This window comes from Anguilla rostrata, chromosome 7 (assembly GCF_018555375.3).
Source record: "Anguilla rostrata isolate EN2019 chromosome 7, ASM1855537v3, whole genome shotgun sequence".
Classification (NCBI taxonomy): Eukaryota; Metazoa; Chordata; class Actinopteri; order Anguilliformes; family Anguillidae; genus Anguilla; species Anguilla rostrata.
The window spans coordinates 2563002-2582487 of NC_057939.1; the positions used below are offsets into that span (position 1 = coordinate 2563002).

At 47.4% G+C, this 19486-nt stretch overlaps 1 protein-coding gene across 2 annotated transcripts in view; it reads right to left on the reverse strand.

Moving 5' to 3' along the window:
* LOC135258768 (xylosyl- and glucuronyltransferase LARGE1-like) overlaps window positions 1–19486 on the reverse strand; it is an 82100-nt gene that overhangs the window by 17417 nt on the left and 45197 nt on the right. For both annotated transcript variants that reach the window (XM_064342328.1, XM_064342327.1), the window contains exons 5-9: window positions 17717–17840; window positions 16089–16261; window positions 6369–6472; window positions 4248–4360; window positions 644–769 (exon numbers count right to left, since the gene is read on the reverse strand). In XM_064342328.1, the coding sequence (XP_064198398.1) occupies window positions 644–769; window positions 4248–4360; window positions 6369–6472; window positions 16089–16261; window positions 17717–17840 (640 nt within the window). The remainder of the gene's footprint in view (window positions 1–643; window positions 770–4247; window positions 4361–6368; window positions 6473–16088; window positions 16262–17716; window positions 17841–19486) is intronic.

The following is a 19486-nucleotide window of genomic DNA, read 5'->3' on the forward strand; positions in this document are numbered from 1 at the left end:
AGTCATAGCATCGAGGAGGTGGGTTCTAGTAGATGGTCGTGGTCGCTCCGAGTCCTGAGCCAGGCTCCAGATGGCAGTGCCCAGCTGGCACGCAGGAGAAACCGTGCCCCCTCCCCCGACCCCTCCCCGCCAGGGAAAGCACAGATCACACACAGCTGTGGGGGCGGGGGGGCACAGTCCGGGGCACCAGTGTGGTGTAATATTAAGGGAATTGCCCTCATTATGCAGAAGTCCCATATTCAGTTCCCAGTTGGCGATCTACCATTGTACCCCTGAGCAAGGCACTTAATCTGGACAGAATGTAACAACACAAACTGTGTAACTTGCTCTGGATAACAGTATCTGTATATGACCAAACTGCAAATTTTGATTGCACAACTAGGGCTGTGTAGGTAATTGGTTAACTGAGTAACCACGGTAACATTCACCTATGACAGTAAAAAACAATTAACCATCAGTTAAAAAAAAGAAGTGATTTTTTAATTTTGTGCATACCATAGCAAGACACTTAGATAGCTACTATTTCCACGCAACACATACAAACTTTTACATATGAACTGCAGCTCCACGCCCCGAGTCCCTCCCCCGGTCTGGGAATGCTGGTGGGAATGCCACTGGGAATGCCGTTGGGAACGCCGCTCACCTTGAGGTCGGACACGTCCTTGTAGCACTTCTCGGAGCGGGTGTGGTCGGATAGCTGAACGTTCCAGAAGCAGGGCAGCTGGTACACCAGGAAGGGGTTCTGCTTGATCACGGCGTTAAAGATGTCCTGCAAACACATCGGACGCCCAAACATTAATCACCACCTCCTCTTATCAGGCTCCCCCAAACATTAATCACCACCTCCTCTTATCAGGCTCCCTAAGAGAAGCACTACACACATGACCAGTACTGTTCCAGGAGAGCGATTAGGGCCGGCAAGCTTTTTATTTTCACAGCAATCAGTAAGGGGATTTCTGGTGATGCTTGCTCAGCTCGTGTCTCATGATTCCATTTTACCACAAACTTCTGTTTCAGAACAAACTTGATTCTCTTAATTACTATTGTTGATGGCAGCTGTACAAAAAAAAACAGACCGCTTCCCTTCAGAAAACACTCAAGGGCAAGTGTGTTCAGAGATGACCCAGCCTCAGTAAACACAGAGATGACTCAGCTTCAGTAAACACACACAGCTGACCCAGCCTCAGTAACCACACAGCTGACCCAGCCTCAGTAACCACGGAGACGCGTCGCTCAGCCTGGTTTCTGACGTGCTGTCTGAGGCTCAAAGAAGCGCGCAGGGCACATCCAGATGCCCCACAGCCTGGGCACCCTACAGAGCAGGGATGCCTTTGAGGAAGTCACAGCATAATTCTGACCGAGTCATTTCCAATTCATCCTGCTGTCTTGAAAGTCACACACACACACACACACACACACACACAAGGGTGAGAAGCTGTCCTCTGTCTCACCGGAAGAAACTGCTTTCTTTTCGTCCAGCTCCTCTGGCGATGCTGACAGAGGGAAGCTCAGTGTTTTACTCACATATAAATACTGCTAAAGCAAATACTTCCTTAGCCGTGCTTAGCCACAAGCTAATCCGCCAAACTGCGACGAAAGGGACATCAGAGCAGTGCTGGAGACAGCCACGGATGCCGTTATTCTGATTTAGGCCTGGACTGGACAGCGACTCGCGTTATTTTGGACTGAAAGCTTGCGGTTTCTCTTCCTTCGCGTTTCCCTCTGAGTAATAAGCTCGTTTTATGACCTCCATTATACGCTCTTTTTGCCGCTGGCGTTTTTCTGCTAGTTGCAGCTAAATCTCTTCTGTGTCCCCTTAAAATTTTGCTGTTTCTCCATAAAAGGCCATTTAATTTTACGTTTTTTTTTTGTTTTTTTTGGTCCACGCAGTCGGTTAGTGCAGCGAGACGCACAGTTTGGATTTTTCATCGATGCAGCCGTTTTCGTGTTTCATTAAATTTAAGGGTCACATTACGTGCGAACGCAACACCGTAAGGGACACAGGCGCTTAGTGTCTAAAGACAAACATCACTTTGCTACCCCCCAGAGGTGCTGGACTTTGGGAGGGGAGGGGGGGGGGGGTGTTTGGAGAAGGAGTTCAGGATCATCTGGACACACATTGGGATCTCTGTTTATTTAAAAAGGTCAAATCAGTCATTTTCCATCGTTCAATCTGTGTCCACAAAAGCACCACGGTCACTTTTTAAAGTTCCAAGAAGATTTAAACATTAAAAAAAACATGTTTTTGAGTGAAGGGGGTTTAAGGTTGAATTTATTTTTCCGGCTCCTAATAAAACTAGTTCATTTGTATTAGTAAAGATGCAGTTTCACAACTAGCACAGGGCTGCAATCAAAGGGGTTTATAACAAAACATAAGAAAACAATCTGACTTTCGCATAATTTTAAAAAAAGGAACAAACTGCAGTTAATCACTCTGTTGGAGCGCAGCGGCAGCAAAGACGGAAATCGAATCAAACTGAGGCTGAAATAAAACCGAAGTGAAAAGGGCGGAAACAGATCGCCTGCGACGTGTGGAGCGCCTCACGCAAACCACCAAACATAAACACTGCTTCATTTAAAGCACTGCATGGTATAGCAGAAGCTGAGAAGGTAGCCTCAACAAGAATCATTATTTATTTTAAGAAGCGCAGAGAGAGCATTTTGAATAAACAAAATTTGCCAATATTAGCCAACTAACTCCACCCAGGCATGAGGAGGACAGCTAAACTCCACACAGGCACGGAGAGACGTTAAACTCACACAGGCAGGAGACGCTAAACCACAGGCACGGGAGACGGCAAACTGCCACAATGGCACGGAGAGCTAAACTCCACACAGGCACGGGGAGGACGGCTAAACTCCACACAGGCACGGGGAGGACGGCTAAACTCCACACAGGATGGCCCCGGCAGGCCACCCGTTACACCCCATACAGCTTGTGTCAAGTCTAAAACTTAAAATTGCATGGCCAGCGCCCCAAACCACAGAACAGCTGCCCCAAACCCCACGGCCTGCTCAGCCTCCAGGAGACTCTGCCTCCGCTCTCCTGGCTCAGACCTACATATCTGGCAGATATATCTGGATGGGAAATGGCAGCCAATTTACCCCCAAGGAACCAGGTGAGGCAGGAGAGGCCCAATCAGCTGCAGTTAGAGAAGCACAGTCACCTGCTGCGGAACAAAAGCAGCTCCCCCTGCCCCTCTCCTGGGGCAGGACAGGCCATCTGCTCAATCTGCCAAATTACAGAGCACCTCGTCCACAGCTTCCAGTGAAAACTCTAAGCAATACATTTTAATTACAGTTCACATACGCAGCGAATCTTCATTTCAGCTATCAGCAAGCTGGTATGGTAGTACATACAAATACTTCATATACATTTTTTTTTTTTTTAATTATAAGTGTTGCTTGTTGCAAACTCAAACGTCTCTTAAATGCCTCTCTGTATTCAAGATCCTCACACCACTTTTCTGTGGCTGATTTAGAGTGACAGGCTGAAATTTTGCTTCCATTCCGGTCAAGGGCTGCCACCAGGAGGAGGTACAGGTACAGGTGTGTTAAATTTGAGAGAAATAATCTCATAACAGGGAGAAAGGGACACTTTATTACTGTGGAGGCACCTGAAGTCCCTTATGGGGAGTCACAGCCATCCTTTATGAATCCTGCCGAGGGTTGCTCGTGTGTGCGATATGAGCGTGACACAGCAGAACGCTCACTGAAGTGCCTCACCGGTTACCTGACTTCAGATATGACAAAAGCTCCTCTAGGATGTTCCGGTTCCTCACCTCAGACGATTCAGGCGGTTCCCTTCCATGCGCTCTTTGACACTGAAGACCATTTTCATCTGCAAAAATTGCCCTTTCAGACCCCCCATGGGCTATTCCCAAAACAGGCTCTGAATCCTTAAACACTCTTGGAATCCTTTCTCCACATTGAGATCGGCCGTGCGAAAATCAGTAAAAGCGCCATGGGCCCTTTCATTTATGTTAAAAAAATATATATTAATGTTTGCCGTGTGTAGTTATGAGTGCCAAATTAAAATGAAACAAACTTGGCTTGCTGTCCCGTCCCATCTGGACACACACCAGCAGAAGCGAAGGACCGCCCCTGCTGTTAAAAACAGACACATCTGGCAGCAAGGTGGGCAGTGTGGTGCAGCCGTGCTCTTACCTGGTCAGCCAGAGGTGTGTGGTGCGCTCGCTGTGCTCTTACCTGGTCAGTGGTGCGGTATGGTCGATGTGCGGTCTCACCTGGTCGGCCAGCGAGGTGGACAGCATGCTCATCAGCTCCCGCTCAGCTGTCAGCCTCCAGGTCTGCTCCCACCTCAGCTTCCTCAGCCTGTCCAGCAGCAGCAGGATCACACCTGTGTGTACGCATCACACACACACACACACACACACACACACACACACACACACACACATACACACACACACGCCACACGCACATACACACATGCACTCACATGCGTACACATACACCACACACACATACACACATGCAACGTGCACGCGCACACACACACCACACACACACGCACACACACGCACACACACACACAGACACACAAAAAGATAAGTGGTGGTCATACACACTACAGAATACTCAATTCCTGTCTCAAGTCCTTTTTGCTCTGGACTAGTTTTACCACAGGTTCTGAATTAAATTTTCAGATTTATAAAGTAATCGGTAGAGTACTACTCTTTCAGACTAGTTTCCCCAACACTGAAGCTGAGCAGTATGCTAGTCCAACCCCTCACCCATTCATATCCATTGCCTGCTTTTACCTTCATGTAAATTATTTCATGAAAAAAATGCCCACCCCCCCCCCGTGGTATCAACATCAGTGCCATGTTTAAAATGCAAACCATGAAACTGAACGCATTTCCAATTTTGGCTAAATAAATGGAAAAAGTCCTCCATAGCACACAGGTACCATTATCATTATTAATTATTATAAACCACTCACAGTTAAAGCCCAGCCCTGAAGTTAATTCACTGAAGACTCATATTTCCTGGCGTGTGATGAAGTGATCTATGCAGACCCGTCCTTATTAATTTTATATATGAACTCCTCACCAGTGTGCTCAGCCAAGCAACATAATTAAACAACTTTAGGGGCCCCAGCAGATACGCTGCTGGAATCCTGCTGTTTTTGTCCATTTTGCTTTGATGTTTTTACTTTTTACTGTGCCAATGCATGATATTCTGCAGGCGAGTAGCGACTGATGGAAATTTCAAGCTATGTGACTATGATATCCATGATGAAATTTAACTGATACACTTTAAGAGATCAGCTCCCATTTCCCCTGATTGGATGTAGTGTCTTGAAATTTGGAGCATTAGGTTCTTCTCATGAAGAACCAATTTGACAATAACTAATCAAACGATTCAATAACAAAAAGGACCAGTAAACTTCAAACATACTGGATATTCAACCATTTTCCCCCCACAATATTTCAGGACAGCTTGTTCCACAGGTGTGATGGGAATATTTTCTATATTTGCACAGAACATTTTTTAATCGCAAATGCAAATTGGTGAATTTTACAGCCCTGTGGAGTCTGAGGTTTTATTGATTTTTCTCTGATGTTCACAGAGACGCAGTATTAATACCTGGAGGAAACCATGCTTAAGAATTTACCTGCCGCCTTAGCAGAATTTAATTTTACGGATAAATGTATGCTCAAGGTTACAATAAGTGGAGAAGAACACGAATGGATAGCAGATGCAGAAAAAGAAGCTGCTTGGGTCTTTACATCTCAGAGCCCTTAAGACCATGATCTCCCAATTCTGCAAGGTCTGGCATGGGAAGCCTAGAGCAGCTAGGACTTCCCAAATTTACAGAATCTCACGGCACACCCCTGTCAAAAGCGACGTTCTGACCCTGATGTGACGGGTCCACAGCAGGCCTTCGGGGTTTTAATTAAGCCATATGCATTTTACCGACACTTATTTTGGCTTCTGTGGATGGGATTCGAGTCATTTAAGTTTTTAAAATTAATTTAAACTTTACTTAAAAAAAAAAAAGACACAGCACCCATGACCTCACCCGATGGCACACCAGATTGCCATGCACATCGCTCTGGAAACGCTATCCTAGAGCACTGCTCACCTGAACCGCTGCTCACCTGAATCACTGCTCACCTGTGTCACTGCTCACCTGTATCACTGCTCACCTGTGTCACTGCTCACCTGAATCACTGCTCACCTGAATCACTGCTCACCTGTATCACTGCTCACCTGAATCACTGCACACCTGTGTCACTGCTCACCTGTATCACTGCTCACCTCTGTCACTGCTCACCTGTATCACTGCTCACCTCTGTTACTGCTCACCTGTATCACTGCTCACCTATATCACTGCTCACCTGTATTGAAGCCTCTTCCCAGGGCAGGCCAGGGCCGGTGGTTCTTCCACAGGTTCCCCAGGTACCAGTCGCTCTGGTTCTCCACCAGCCCCAAAACCTGCTGGCCGGGGGGGGGCGGGGGGGGGGGGGAGGGGGAGGGGAGGAGGAGGAGGAGGAGAGGCATCAATGACGGCTGCAAACATCACCCAGAATCATGCACTCAAATTTCACTCAAATTCTCATTCTGAATGCGAGCCAACACTTCAAAGGGGAAGGGGATGAGAGAGAGAGAGATCAGATGCAGGTGAATCCATTGACCTGAGATGTTCTCAGACACGACCACGTCATGCTTCAGTAATTCTGAAGTGAATCCACAGCCCTACATAGTACATAATAATTCCTGTAAATCTTTCATGCAAAAGCAATATTTGATCTCCGGAAGCTTCCGACACGGAGCACCAATCATTTTCTCTCACATCATTAATAAGAGCAGCCAATGCCCTTGTCCAAGGAGACGGTGCTTATACAATCATGAGCGTGGCTTCCAGTGGGTTTAACTCATAGTGAGCAAACAGCAGAGGCAGCTGGTGGACCGGTACAACCCAGCAGCATACAGACAGGCTCTGGCTATAGGACATGGCCCCTGTCACCCCCTCCACAGCGACTCTGAGCTGCTTCCCTCTGGCTGACGTTTCAGCCAGAGTGCCAGTAGCCAAAAAAAAAACAAATAAGAGATTCTTTGTTCCAACTACAGTCGGTCAATTGAACAAAACCAGATGAGCTATTATGTCGAGTGATTGTACTGCATTTTGTTTTCATGTGTGGGTTTTCTTTTTCTGAGCTGAAACCAAAGACAAATTTCTGGCCTTTGTCGGACAAAAAAGTCCTATGAACAATATCCTATTCTAGCGCTCTGTGGGCTCAACACAACTGGATTTCACCACCAAAGATGAACCAGCCTGCCTATCGCTTACAAGGTCATTTCCCTCAACACCGGTGTACTTGACTAACAGATAATGGACAAGCTTTTACCACAGACCAGCTTTGTCCAGCAACAGACCAGCCACAGACTAGCTACGACAGCTTTGACCAACCACAGACAAGCTATGACAGCTTTGACCAACCACAGACCAGTTTAAACCAGTGTAGAATCCCAGCTGGTCTTCACTGGAGTGCTCATAAAGACGTTGGGCATTAAGAGCTCTCGGTGGCAGACAGGGGAATCACAACAAAAGCACTGGTTCGCCCGCCTAATGATGTTCCTGAAAGTCTGCATTCAGAGGACGAGACAGGTGGGGGTGCACAGCCAAACCACGCCCCCCGCTGACCGGATCACAGGCGCGCGCGTGAAGCTAATCCTGTCCTGGCCGCAGTGGCTCCTCCCCCGTGCCGCGAGGATTAGCAGGTCCTTTAAACCACAGCCAGGCACACCCACCTGATACTGTACGTCAGCAAAACACCTGAATAGACCCTTTTCTGTTTGACGAAAAAAAGTGAAACAATCCATTCTGTGTCAAAACAATTTAAAATCAAATGAATACATATTCATACACAGTTGGGCGACATAGCTCAGGAGGTAAGACCGATTGTCTGGCAGTCGGAGGGTTTCCGGTTCAAACCCCGCCCTGGGCCTGTCGAAGTGTCCTTGAGCAGGACACCTAACTCCTAACCCCTAACTGCTCTGGCGAATGAGAGGCATCAATTGTAAAGCGCTTTGGATAAAAGCGCTATATAAATGCAGTCCATTTACCAGTTGCCCTGAAATTAGCTTATGAATAAGTATATTTCAGTACAGCAGCATTTGTCTGAAAGGTCAGATTTTTCTGCTTAGATCACTAGACGGATCTTAAAATCAGGGCGGTAGTATCAACGGCGCCTCCACCCTCAGTGGGTGAAACAAACCGCACACAGTTTAAGGAACTGGGCGGAGCTCGTTTGAAATTCGAGCGAAGCGTTCCTCCGCGTTTAGAAACCAAATCCATCGCGTCTTCTCATGAATTAAACCTGGAGGGGCGGAGGAGACGACGTGCGTCCTGTCGTCGGGCCCGGGAGCGGGAGCATCTCCCCTCGAAGACTCGCGCGGGGAGACGGAGGAACGACGCGTCCCGAGCTCGCGGTCACGCGGCCGCCAAATCATTCCCTGAGAAAAGCCGCCGCGTCCGCCATTACGCTCGCCGTGTTCAGCGGCCTGTCCCGACCCGACTCCGAGAGCGTCGGTCTCTCGCGCTCGTCGTAACCGCGGGAGATGCACCGCGCTACGGTTCTACGAGTCGGCCTGGCAGCGAACCTAACGCCGTCTGCCACCCCGCGCCCCGAACTTCGCCGCGCTGTACCAGATCTTAAAAAGCACAAGTCTCTTTAATCTTTTATCTGGGAACATCTGCTGCCAGCCCTCTTTCTCTGACAGGCCAACCCAAACAAAGCATTAAAGCGCTTTATTATCACACCACCAAGCGGTCGCAGAAGCTAACACTGCTGTAATTTGAGAACGGAAGTCTGGGTCACAAAGTTCTGTGAGTCCATTAGTTGTATCATTATGGAAGAACATATGGTATAGCCTGTCTAGTAGTGCATCGTGGCATATGTGGCTGGGCTCAGTATACTACTTTCAAACACACACAGCCCATATGTGAAGAAATAATAACAATAACAATAACAATAATAGTGTGCGTGTCCATGTGTCCAATATAACATTAGGGTTTTAAAATCTTTATAAATAAAAAAATATATATATATTTTAAATTGCCCTGCGTTATCTTATCGAAAAAGGTTCTGGTACATATTGAAAGTGGCCTCCCAAATCGAGCTCCCTGAGGGGGGAGACAAGCTCACGGCTCACGGCACTAACGCTCTGTTTGGCTAAGCCATCTGCCGAACCGCAAACATTAGGACAGGGAAGCGGCCCGGATTAACTTTGCCCCTCACACCAACCGAGTCAATATTGGCTGTGTGCGCACGCTAGGCCTACACTGAAACACTAGAATCCTGTAATGGACTGAAAAAAGTATTACCGAATTCACCAGGCCTTTTTCCGAATCATGCTCTGTGACTGGTGCCAATACACCGTTTGTCCTGTGGGGGGCAGCGACGTGCATAGAGGCTTTTACTCTGCCACAACTTTTAGGAATAAGAAGAGGACGATGCAAAGTGACTAGAGAGGAGAAAGACAATCCAAAGATGAAACAATAAAGAATATGAGGTTAAAGTGTAGACTGTCAGATTTCATTTAAGGGTATTTACATCCATATTGGGTAAGGTAATTTACAGTAATTGTGCATAAATTACAGCCATTTTATACACAGTTCCTCCCATTTTAGAGGAGAAAAATATTTTCTTGTTAATATGAGGTTTTCAACTACTTAAATTGACTTTGAATAAATAATTAAATGCATACGCATTTTACACGTTTCCAAACACATGTAGATTTCCAAAGTGTTTGTGTTCGTAAGCAGTTAACGATAAAAAAAGCGCGGCTTAATTTTTTTTCTTTTCAGTCCCTTTATGGTTAACAAATGCTCAGTACGAGCAAAAAGCAAAAAGAACAAAGTTAATTTGTCCCTGCATACAGATGTTTTTTTAAACTAAAATGAATTAACAGTCTAAATGGATTCCCACACATGAATACATTACATACCAGAGCTGTCTTAGAATATACTAACACAAATTGTAACACTAAAATAATGTCTCAGCTGCAAGCAGCAATGACTGGGGGTCCAAGAATAAAAAAAGTGTCATCTAGGCCTTATGGAATCTTGAGGGAAGTGTTTCCAGTCAGAACAAGTTGAATATAGTAGTGAGATGAGTGGTTAATGCAATTTATTATTTTTTAAAAAGTTAAATTAACTCCGATAGCGCCAAGTACTGTTTATTTGAGTTGGAACTTTGAAATGGAGAAACTGCTCAAGCAATTCAGAGACCTCAGCCGGTTCACCAGCTGGCCCGTGTGGTCCAGCTGGAGAAGGAGACGACTGAAATCAGTCAGAATGTGTTCCAGCCGCTGCCAACCAGAGAAAACGAGCCTAATAATAACGAATCCAAATTAAAAAAAATTAACTGGTCTGAAACAGAGCCTCAAAGGTGGAATGGCAACCTGTCAAAAGACAGACCCTGCCATTATACATTCATCTTTCATCTCTGGAAAAAAATGTGTCCTTGTGCGATAACATGTTCACTGTTTGCATTTAGCCAAAGAGGCAGAGCAAGTTAATTGTGAAGCAGGGCGATTTTAAAAGTCGAGCCGGTTTATGGCCCAGGAACAAGAAGTCGAGATACTCCACAGGCTCTGTTGCCCTCGTCTTTGCCATGGGCTCACCCCAAAACCCCTTTGAGCTCGCCACAGCCCCTGTGATTGGCTGTGATAAGTTAACAGGCCGAGTGTGATTAATCTCACCCTCCCCCCCCCCCCAAGAGCTCTGGGCCCAAGCAGAAGAATGAAATCCGAGTCGTCTTATTAATCACATTTTGGGGAGGGGGGGGGAGGAAAGTAAAAGGTCTGGCATTATTAAACCCTGCCAGGAATTCAACCTGGAGCTTATGGGGATTGATGGTTTTCCATTTCCACAGCATAAATTACATTTTCCTAAGGTTACTCCATTGTCAACAGTTCTCTGAGGAAGTGGGGTAGCGCCTGATTTGACTCATTACACATGGAGGGAAAGCCAGAGTCTTCTTTTTTAGCTATTTCTAACTTACATAAAACAAATAAATGATGGGATAACTGTGTTGGGTTCAGGCATAAAGAATATTTTTGACTATCGTCTCGGCTGTTGAACAGCTGAAAATGCGTTCGCGAACCATGTCTCCTTTCATCTCCTGGGTTTTGTTGGTGTGGCCCGTGACAAAGTGGCGTTGTGCACTGTCACTTCTCTCGACTGCACCGTTCATCACACCACTGTGTTTGGTCAGTGGCATCGTACATCGTCTTTTTGGCATTTAGTTAGCGGTGACATTGATCTCTCGTGAGCTCACATTGATCTCTAATAAGTTCACGCGTGAGAGACCAATGTTACTGTGGGCTAAACGACAGAAAGACTTCAACCTTCCCGATATGGATTTGCTTCATATACAATTATATTTGTATGTAATGTTATCAGTTTGCTGCTGAATTACTTTTATTTACTGCCCATCAAAACTGGAGGTAAATTACTTTTTTTTCAATAAAATGAACTGCTGATCACATTTATTACTTGCTATAGTACTTAACATTATGACCACACATTTAAAATAAAGTACAGAAAATAAAATATGGCAGAACCTCAGTGTTAAGGACCTCAGGGGGTCTGGACAGACCAGTCAAACTGAACGGATTTGACACTGCAAGTAGCATACATAATTAAGCCTGCGCCTTATCAATAACAATCTTTTTATTATCACTGACGGGGAATAAAAGATGAGCACTATACCAAAATGAGCCACATTTCCTTTTTATTAAAAAAGCTCAAGGTCATATAAGTGAAGAAAGGAGTGTGTCTAAGTACTGCTGCTGTACCAAGAAGGAAAATCAACAGCGTTTGATATAAAGAAGAGGTAGAACACAATAAAATTAGTAACAATTCCAATCAATAAAAGAAGGAATTCTTGAAATTGGCATATGTTGCTGTCATTTAGAAAGTTTCAAATATTCTGGAACAATTTCCTACTGTCGGTGCATTCATGTATCTCAGAGGTGCTAAAAAACTGGCTATTGTAGTTTTTAAAAAAGATAGATCCAGAAGCCCTGGCACATGCTCTGGAAACTAATTGGTCCACAGATTTTCCCCTGCACCAATCATCGTCGCTTCTGAAGTCTACGCCCTTGTGATTGCACAGTTCATCCTGCCAATCAAAGAGTAATTACACTCTAAACCACGTGTCTTTTTCAACTTACTATAAACATTTTAGATTACTGGTGTAAAAGAACTCTTCAGCTCTTGTCCCAGGCAACGAGTTAACCTCCCAACTGATTAGACTTCACATGAAATTATGTATTAATTTTACTGCAGAGTTTCGGTGGGAATACATTGCCCAAAAAACGAATGCTGTTTATCCCTGTCATAAATATTAAAAAGAATTGCATTGAAATGGCGTAGGGCAAATGCCATTAATATTCATTAACAATTTATGAACTCACATTAGTTCAATCTGATTCATATTAAAAGCCAGAGGCCTGAATGCGGAGGGATCCTGTGCACATTTGTTTTGTAGGACAGCGCCATTGTCACCGCAGTCCATTCAGCCATGTTTAATTACCCCTCGTCACCAAGCGCACGTTCGCTGCTTCGTTACGGAGGGAAATGAAGGTTTACGTCTTGCTCTTCTACACCAGCCGCTCAAGCTCTGTTTGCAGACGGGACCGGGAGCGTCACCATCGCCGTCGCCATCGTTTGCAAACCGTTAAAATGCGGCGGAGTCGGCTGTTTACACGCGAAAGGGGACCGGCCGTCACAGGAAGCCGAAGGAAAACGTTGAGATTACAGAGCGACAGAGCGACAGAGAGACAGGGCGACAGAGCGACAGAGCCACAGAGTGACAGAGCGACAGAGCCACAGAGCCGCAGAGCGACAGAGCGGCAGAGCCACAGGGCCACAGAGCCACAGGGCCACAGAGCGACAGAGCGGCAGGGCGACAGAGCGACAGAGCGACAGAGCGGCAGAGCCACAGAGCGGCAGAGCCACAGAGCGACAGAGCCACAGAGCGACAGAGCGGCAGAGCCACAGAGCGACAGGGCCACAGAGCGGCAGAGCGACAGAGCCACAGAGCGGCAGAGCCACAGAGCCACAGAGCGGCAGAGTCACAGAGCGACAGAGCGGCAGAGCTACAGAGAGGCAGAGCCACAGAGCGACAGAGCCACAGAGCCACAGAGCGACAGGGCCACAGAGCGACAGAGCGGCAGAGCCACAGGGCGACAGAGCCACAGAGCGACAGAGCGGCAGAGCCACAGAGCGACAGGGCCACAGAGCGGCAGAGCTACAGAGCCACAGAGCCACAGAGCGGCAGAGCCACAGAGCGACAGAGCGGCAGAGTCACAGAGCGACAGAGCGGCAGAGCTACAGAGAGGCAGAGCCGCAGAGCCACAGAGCGACAGAGCCACAGAGCGACAGGGCCACAGAGCGGCAGAGCGGCAGAGCTACAGAGCCACAGGGCGACAGAGCGACAGAGCCACAGAGCGACAGGGTCACAGGGCGGCAGAGCGACAGAGCCACAGAGCGGCAGAGCCACAGAGCGACAGGCCTGATTAAATGTATAAATGTATAAATGTATGCATAAGCCCGGTGAGCGTGTGACATATAATCCAGCGCCCCATCTCCTCACCGCCATCAGTTAACCCAGCGCAAGTACACTTACGGTACGGAACAGCACGTCTCTAAAAGGTATTATAATGATGATAATACAATGTAGTTCATTCAGGTCCTGTCCCTGTTCCGTCTATAATTTCACTTTTTAAATGGTCCGAGTGAGACTTTTAAAAGACCAAAGGGAAGATGAGCTGAAAGGCATTTCTCAGATTTCTAACTAGCACAGACACACACGTACGTACACACACACACACACACACACACACACAGAGCCCTACGTCCAAACACGCCCCCTCCCCCCCAAGACATAGTGCCCATCCGAGCCAAGAGCCTGAACTCAGCCTGCTCACACAGGGATTTCCCTGTTACCGCTACACAGTCAGTACCATGCACACAGGTGACAGTATCTGCGTGTGGAGAACAAAACTTGTGGGTTGCTATAGAGATTAAAAATAAACAGACTGAATCATGACAATCCCCGCCCAGTTTGACAGCAAGCGACGCCACCTCACAGCTTCACATCGGCCTGAATTCTTGGGAAGAAAAGGAGCTACTGAAACCGAGCTCTTTTATAGGCCGCCTGCCGAACATGTGACCACACAGGCAGCGCTTTTATAGGCCGCCTGCCGAACATGTGACCGCACACGCAGCGTTTTATAGGCCACCTCCCGCTGGGTGAAAACCTGAAATGCGCTTTAAAAAAAAAAAGTCCCCACAATGCAAGTGTGTAAAATACCAGCAGCTGCTCGGAGCAGAAGTGACACTCGATGACACTTTTCACTGACTGATTTTATTGAGCACTTAAACGACAAAGCAATCTGCAGACATTATAAAACAAGGCGGGGAGGATGATTTTATAATGTCTGCATTTTATAATGGTTTATCTTTTTAAAAAAATGTATTGTAAAAATGCAAAAACCTAACCAGAAAGAACATTCCACATAACTTATATAATAACAAAATGCATCAATTTCTGTCAATTTAAAGCATGTATTTGGATGTATGCAATGTATTTCAGAAATACCGTAGCACTAAATGCTGCCATTGTATAACAATGCCGGTATATATATACAGGCATTTCTGTACCAGATTGAGAGTAACATATTTGGTCACCGCTATTTTTAGCCATCACAGCATACTGCCTCACCCACCCACCGCCGTCAGTGTGTGTCTGGAGGGTTACCCATCTGACATATTAACCCCTCGGTGGTGCGATTCTGCCGTTACCCTTGCACTCAGACCAGTAAGACACCATAACTGCATTGTATGGCATTAATCTTCAGTGCGAAAGAGGACGTGAGGGTGTGCAATAGCCAGAGGAACACCTGACCCAAAGCAAGGACACTACGAGAGAAACCTGACCCAAAGCAAGGACACTACGAGAGAAACCTGACCCAAAGCAAGGACCCTACGAGAGAAACCTGACCCAAAGCAAGGACACTACGAGAGAAACCTGACCCAAAGCAAGGACACTACGAGAGAAACCTGACCCAAAGCAAGGACACTACGAGAGAAACCTGACCCAAAGCAAGGACACTACGAGAGAAACCTGACCCAAAGCAAGGACACTACGAGAGAAACCTGACCCAAAGCAAGGACACTACGAGAGAAACCTGACCCAAAGCAAGGACACTACGAGAGAAACCTGACCCAAAGCAAGGACACTACGAGAGAAACCTGACCCAAAGCAAGGACACTACGAGAGAACTGACCAAGAGGACTACGAGAAACCTGACCCAAAGCAAGGGCACTACGAGAGAAACCTGACCCAAAGCAAGGACACTACGAGAGAAACCTGACCCAAAGCAAAGACACTACAGATCTGGCTGTCAGAAAAAAAAAAAAGCCAGGCATTTTTCCAGAATTACAATTGGCTGTCAGAAGTGGTTCGCATGATTGGCTGTCCCATCCTGCTTTAATAGGATTCTATTTACAAAAAAAAACACACCCAGGAAGATCAGGCTCCAGATTGGCTCAGATTGGCTCAGGCTCAGGAGTGAGCTAAGTCCTACAGCATTGACATTGCAGGTTCATTCCCCCGGTTCATGTCATTAGACAACAGAAAACAGGATCCCAGAGTGATGAGACACAGCTGGCCTCGTTTCTCCAGGTGCATGGGTTTCCAGTCAGCCAATTCCCCAGGTTACCAAAATCAAATCAGCTTCTCCAGCAGCCTGTCACCTGGCGCCAACTAGCCACGAGCTAAAGAGAGAGCGAAACGCCTATCCTCCAATCAACTCTTACTTTCCTGTGACACCATCAACTAGCAGAGAAATCAGCCACGGGCTAGCGGGGCAAACCCTACAGAGGAGAACTGCAGTGTGTTCCTTCCTCGAGCATCATGGGAAGAGATGTAACTGTCATTGGGGGGGGGGGGGGGGAATGGATTCAGGGAAAGAAATGGCGGGGGAAAAAAAACATGGCTGTGGCGAGAGGGCGACAGAGATGCAGCGGGAGGCGGGGTTAACCTTTGAACTTGTGGAAGACGGCCCACAGCTCGGCGATGTCGGTGGCGAAGGTGATGTCGGTGTCCAGGACGATGACGCGCTGCAGGTCCGGGGGGAGGGTCTTGGTCAGGACCAGCTTCATCAGCCCGTAGATCCCAGAGTAGTGCTTATTGGGAATCCACGACACTTCTGACTGCAATGGGGAAAATAAACATATCCAAAATCATACGTCGCTCACTGAAAAGCTTCTATAGCGGACCTGACTAGGGACAGTGGCCTTGCGATACCAGCAAGTTTGGAGTTCTCTTTTATTTTATTCAGAGAAAACCCAGGGGTTGTGGAAACTGTTGTAACTATTTAGATTAATCAATTACAAAATGGATTAGAATTCAGAATGAAAACAAGCATTTACACTGAAAACATTTCTAAATTCAGAGGATGTATTAAAAATTTAGAAAATCAAAACAGGCGATATATATTTACAGGACAAGCACAATACAGCAGACATCTTTTCATTTCACATGATTGGAATATGTCAAATCTGTCTTTTAAAAAATCAAGTCAGAATTGGCGGCCTTAGCCGAGCGTGGATATTGGAAGTGAAGATCGCCCAGCAGAACCGCTGCAGTTATCTGGTACAGCGATTTTACCGCCACAGAGTGACAGGCTAATAATCACAAGCCTCCGTCCGCCAGCTCCACTAAGGCCCGACACACACAGCTCTCAGAAATGATCGCGCCACTTTACTTAGACTGTAGCAGACAGAATGACTGAAGAACCTAAGGAAAGATAAAAGCCTGCACTGACTGCCAATCACATCTAATATGTGATTACTGAGTCTAACATACAGTATGATAACAGGGCTCTGCTTATGTTTGTTACATTAAGAAAACAAATCACACAGAAAGTGTTCACTTGCAAGGAACACTGACCGTATGTCCATCCATCCATCCATTATCTATACCCGCTTATCCTGGGCAGGGTCCATCCATTATCTATACCCGCTTATCCTGGGCAGGGTCCATCCATTATCTATACCCGCTTATCCTGGGCAGGGCCCATCCATTATCTCTACCTGCTTATCCTGGGCAGGGTCCATCCATTATCTATACTCGCTTATCTTGGGCAGAGTCCATCCATTATCTACACCTGCTTATCCTGGGCAGGGTCTATCCATTATCTATACCCGCTTATCCTGGGCAGGGTCCATCCATTATCTATACCCGCTTATCTTGGGCAGAGTCCATCCATTATCTACACCCGCTTATCCTGGGCAGGGTCAATCCATTATCTACACCTGCTTATCCTGGGCAGGGTCTATCCATTATCTATACCCGCTTATCCTGGGCAGAGTCCATCCATTATCTACACCCGCTTATCCTGGGCAGAGTCCATCCATTAGCTCTGCCCGCTTATCCTGGGCAGGGCTGCAGAGCCTATACTGACCTTATGTGCTCACGCTAAACCTTTTCTTACCTTTTACTGCATTCATGTTCAAAGTTTAATCTGAAGCTTTGCAAAAAAAAAAAAAAAAATCCTCAAACAATTTTAGAAAACAGTTAGAAAAACGTTTTAATGAAAACGAACTTCAACAGAAAATAATTTAGTTTTCTTCAGAGAGGACCCGAAGCGAACGGCCGGGGGTGACCTTGAGCTCGTCGGCGTCGTAGAAGTCCACGCGCACGGCCGGGACCATCCAGGTGTGGAAGAGCGAGGCCAGGATCTGCCGGGCGATGGAGTCTGTGATGAAGTGGAAGTGGAGGGGGTTCCGTCTGAAAGAGGAAGACCAAGTCAAGACCCCCCTCTCTGACTGCCAACTTTCCAACTCAAAGACAAGCATGGTCTCTTCATGGCTAACACCTGCAGACGGCCGTGCATAACTGTGTGTGATTGTAGCACCTCAATCTGAGTGAGCGGGCGAACACAGAGGTCTTCTGAGGAGGTTAATGGTTTACTTTACAGATATTACAGGGAGAAAAACCCACTGTACTCTAGGCCAACAGCGGCACTGCTTGCTGCAAAACCTATGGGTGGAGACACTGTGAAGGCGGGGAGGGACAGGAATGCGTGGCCTCATTCCAACCACACTTCCTATGTCCTCTCCTCCTAGCCACCAACGGAGACACAGAAAGAGCAAGAAGATATGAGACGCAATGACTTCCTTTTCATAAAGCATCTGAGCACGTCAGTTACACTTACATGGTACGACATGGAAAAATAATGACCACGAAACTGTCAGCACGTGTGGACCAAGGCCCTCCGCGAATCATCTGCAGCCAATGTCATGTGACATCGTAACGTCAACTTCACATCCTGCAAGCAACTCGGCTAACCCTTCGAAGAGTAGGGTTTTGGAATTCTAAGTCAGTGCTCTAGAACTCCATCGCTTTCCCAGTAGCAATTGTGACATCAGCATTAGAATGTTCCATTAAGAACCATCTAATCACAGATTTGTGAGACCTCACTCAACCTTAAAGGGTTAAAACTCAGCGGAAGCACACAGAAAGTTCCCCTGGCTGTGCTCAGGAAAATAAAGGCACTTTAGGAGCGGGGCGGTTTTCTTTTCTCTGTGCCGATGATCGAACCCAGTCCACTCTGCGCCAGCAATCTCCCAGCCTCTTATTTCCTCTTTAAGACCCCCCCCATCCCCCCATCCCCCCATCCCAATCCCTCAGCTGGCACCCCCTGCGAATTCAACCTTAGCGGCTCGCCCCGTCTTTCACACTGCCCACCCAATTAATTAGGCCCGCTGGAAACCCCCCGGGCGCAAAAGACTGCCACAGCCTTCGCGTTTCAGCGCGCGTCCGCTGGCGTGCGCGTGTAAAACCGTGTGTAAAACCGCTAATCCAGCAGAGCGCCGGACGCGCTGGAGCGCCCCGGCGCGGCCGACGCGTAATTACATTTCAGACGCGGTTTCCGCTCCAGTGCGCAGAGTCAGGCTTGCGTGTGGAACGCTGTTTCCCTCCATCGCCAGGCCTGCGGGTGAAACGCTGTTTCTCTCCATCACCAGGCCTGCGGGTGAAACGCTGTTTCTCTCCATCGCCAGGCTTGCGTGTGAAACACGGTTTCTCTCCATCGCCAGGCCTGCGTGTGAAACGCTGTTTCTCTCCATCGCCAGGCCTGCGTGTGAAACGCGGTTTCTCTCCATCGCCAGGCCTGCGTGTGAAACGCGGTTTCTCTCCATCGCCAGGCCTGCGTGTGAAACGCTGTTTCTCTCCATCGCCAGGCCTGCGTGTGAAACGCTGTTTCTCTCCATCGCCAGGCCTGCGTGTGAAACGCGGTTTCTCTCCATCGCCAGCACAGCTGACACGCACAGCGCCAGAGCAGCCTTGCGCTGCGTTAAATCACAGAGCAAAAACGCGGCGGCCTCTCGCCATTGGACGCCTTCTCTTTACCGTTCACCACGGCGCCCGGCTCT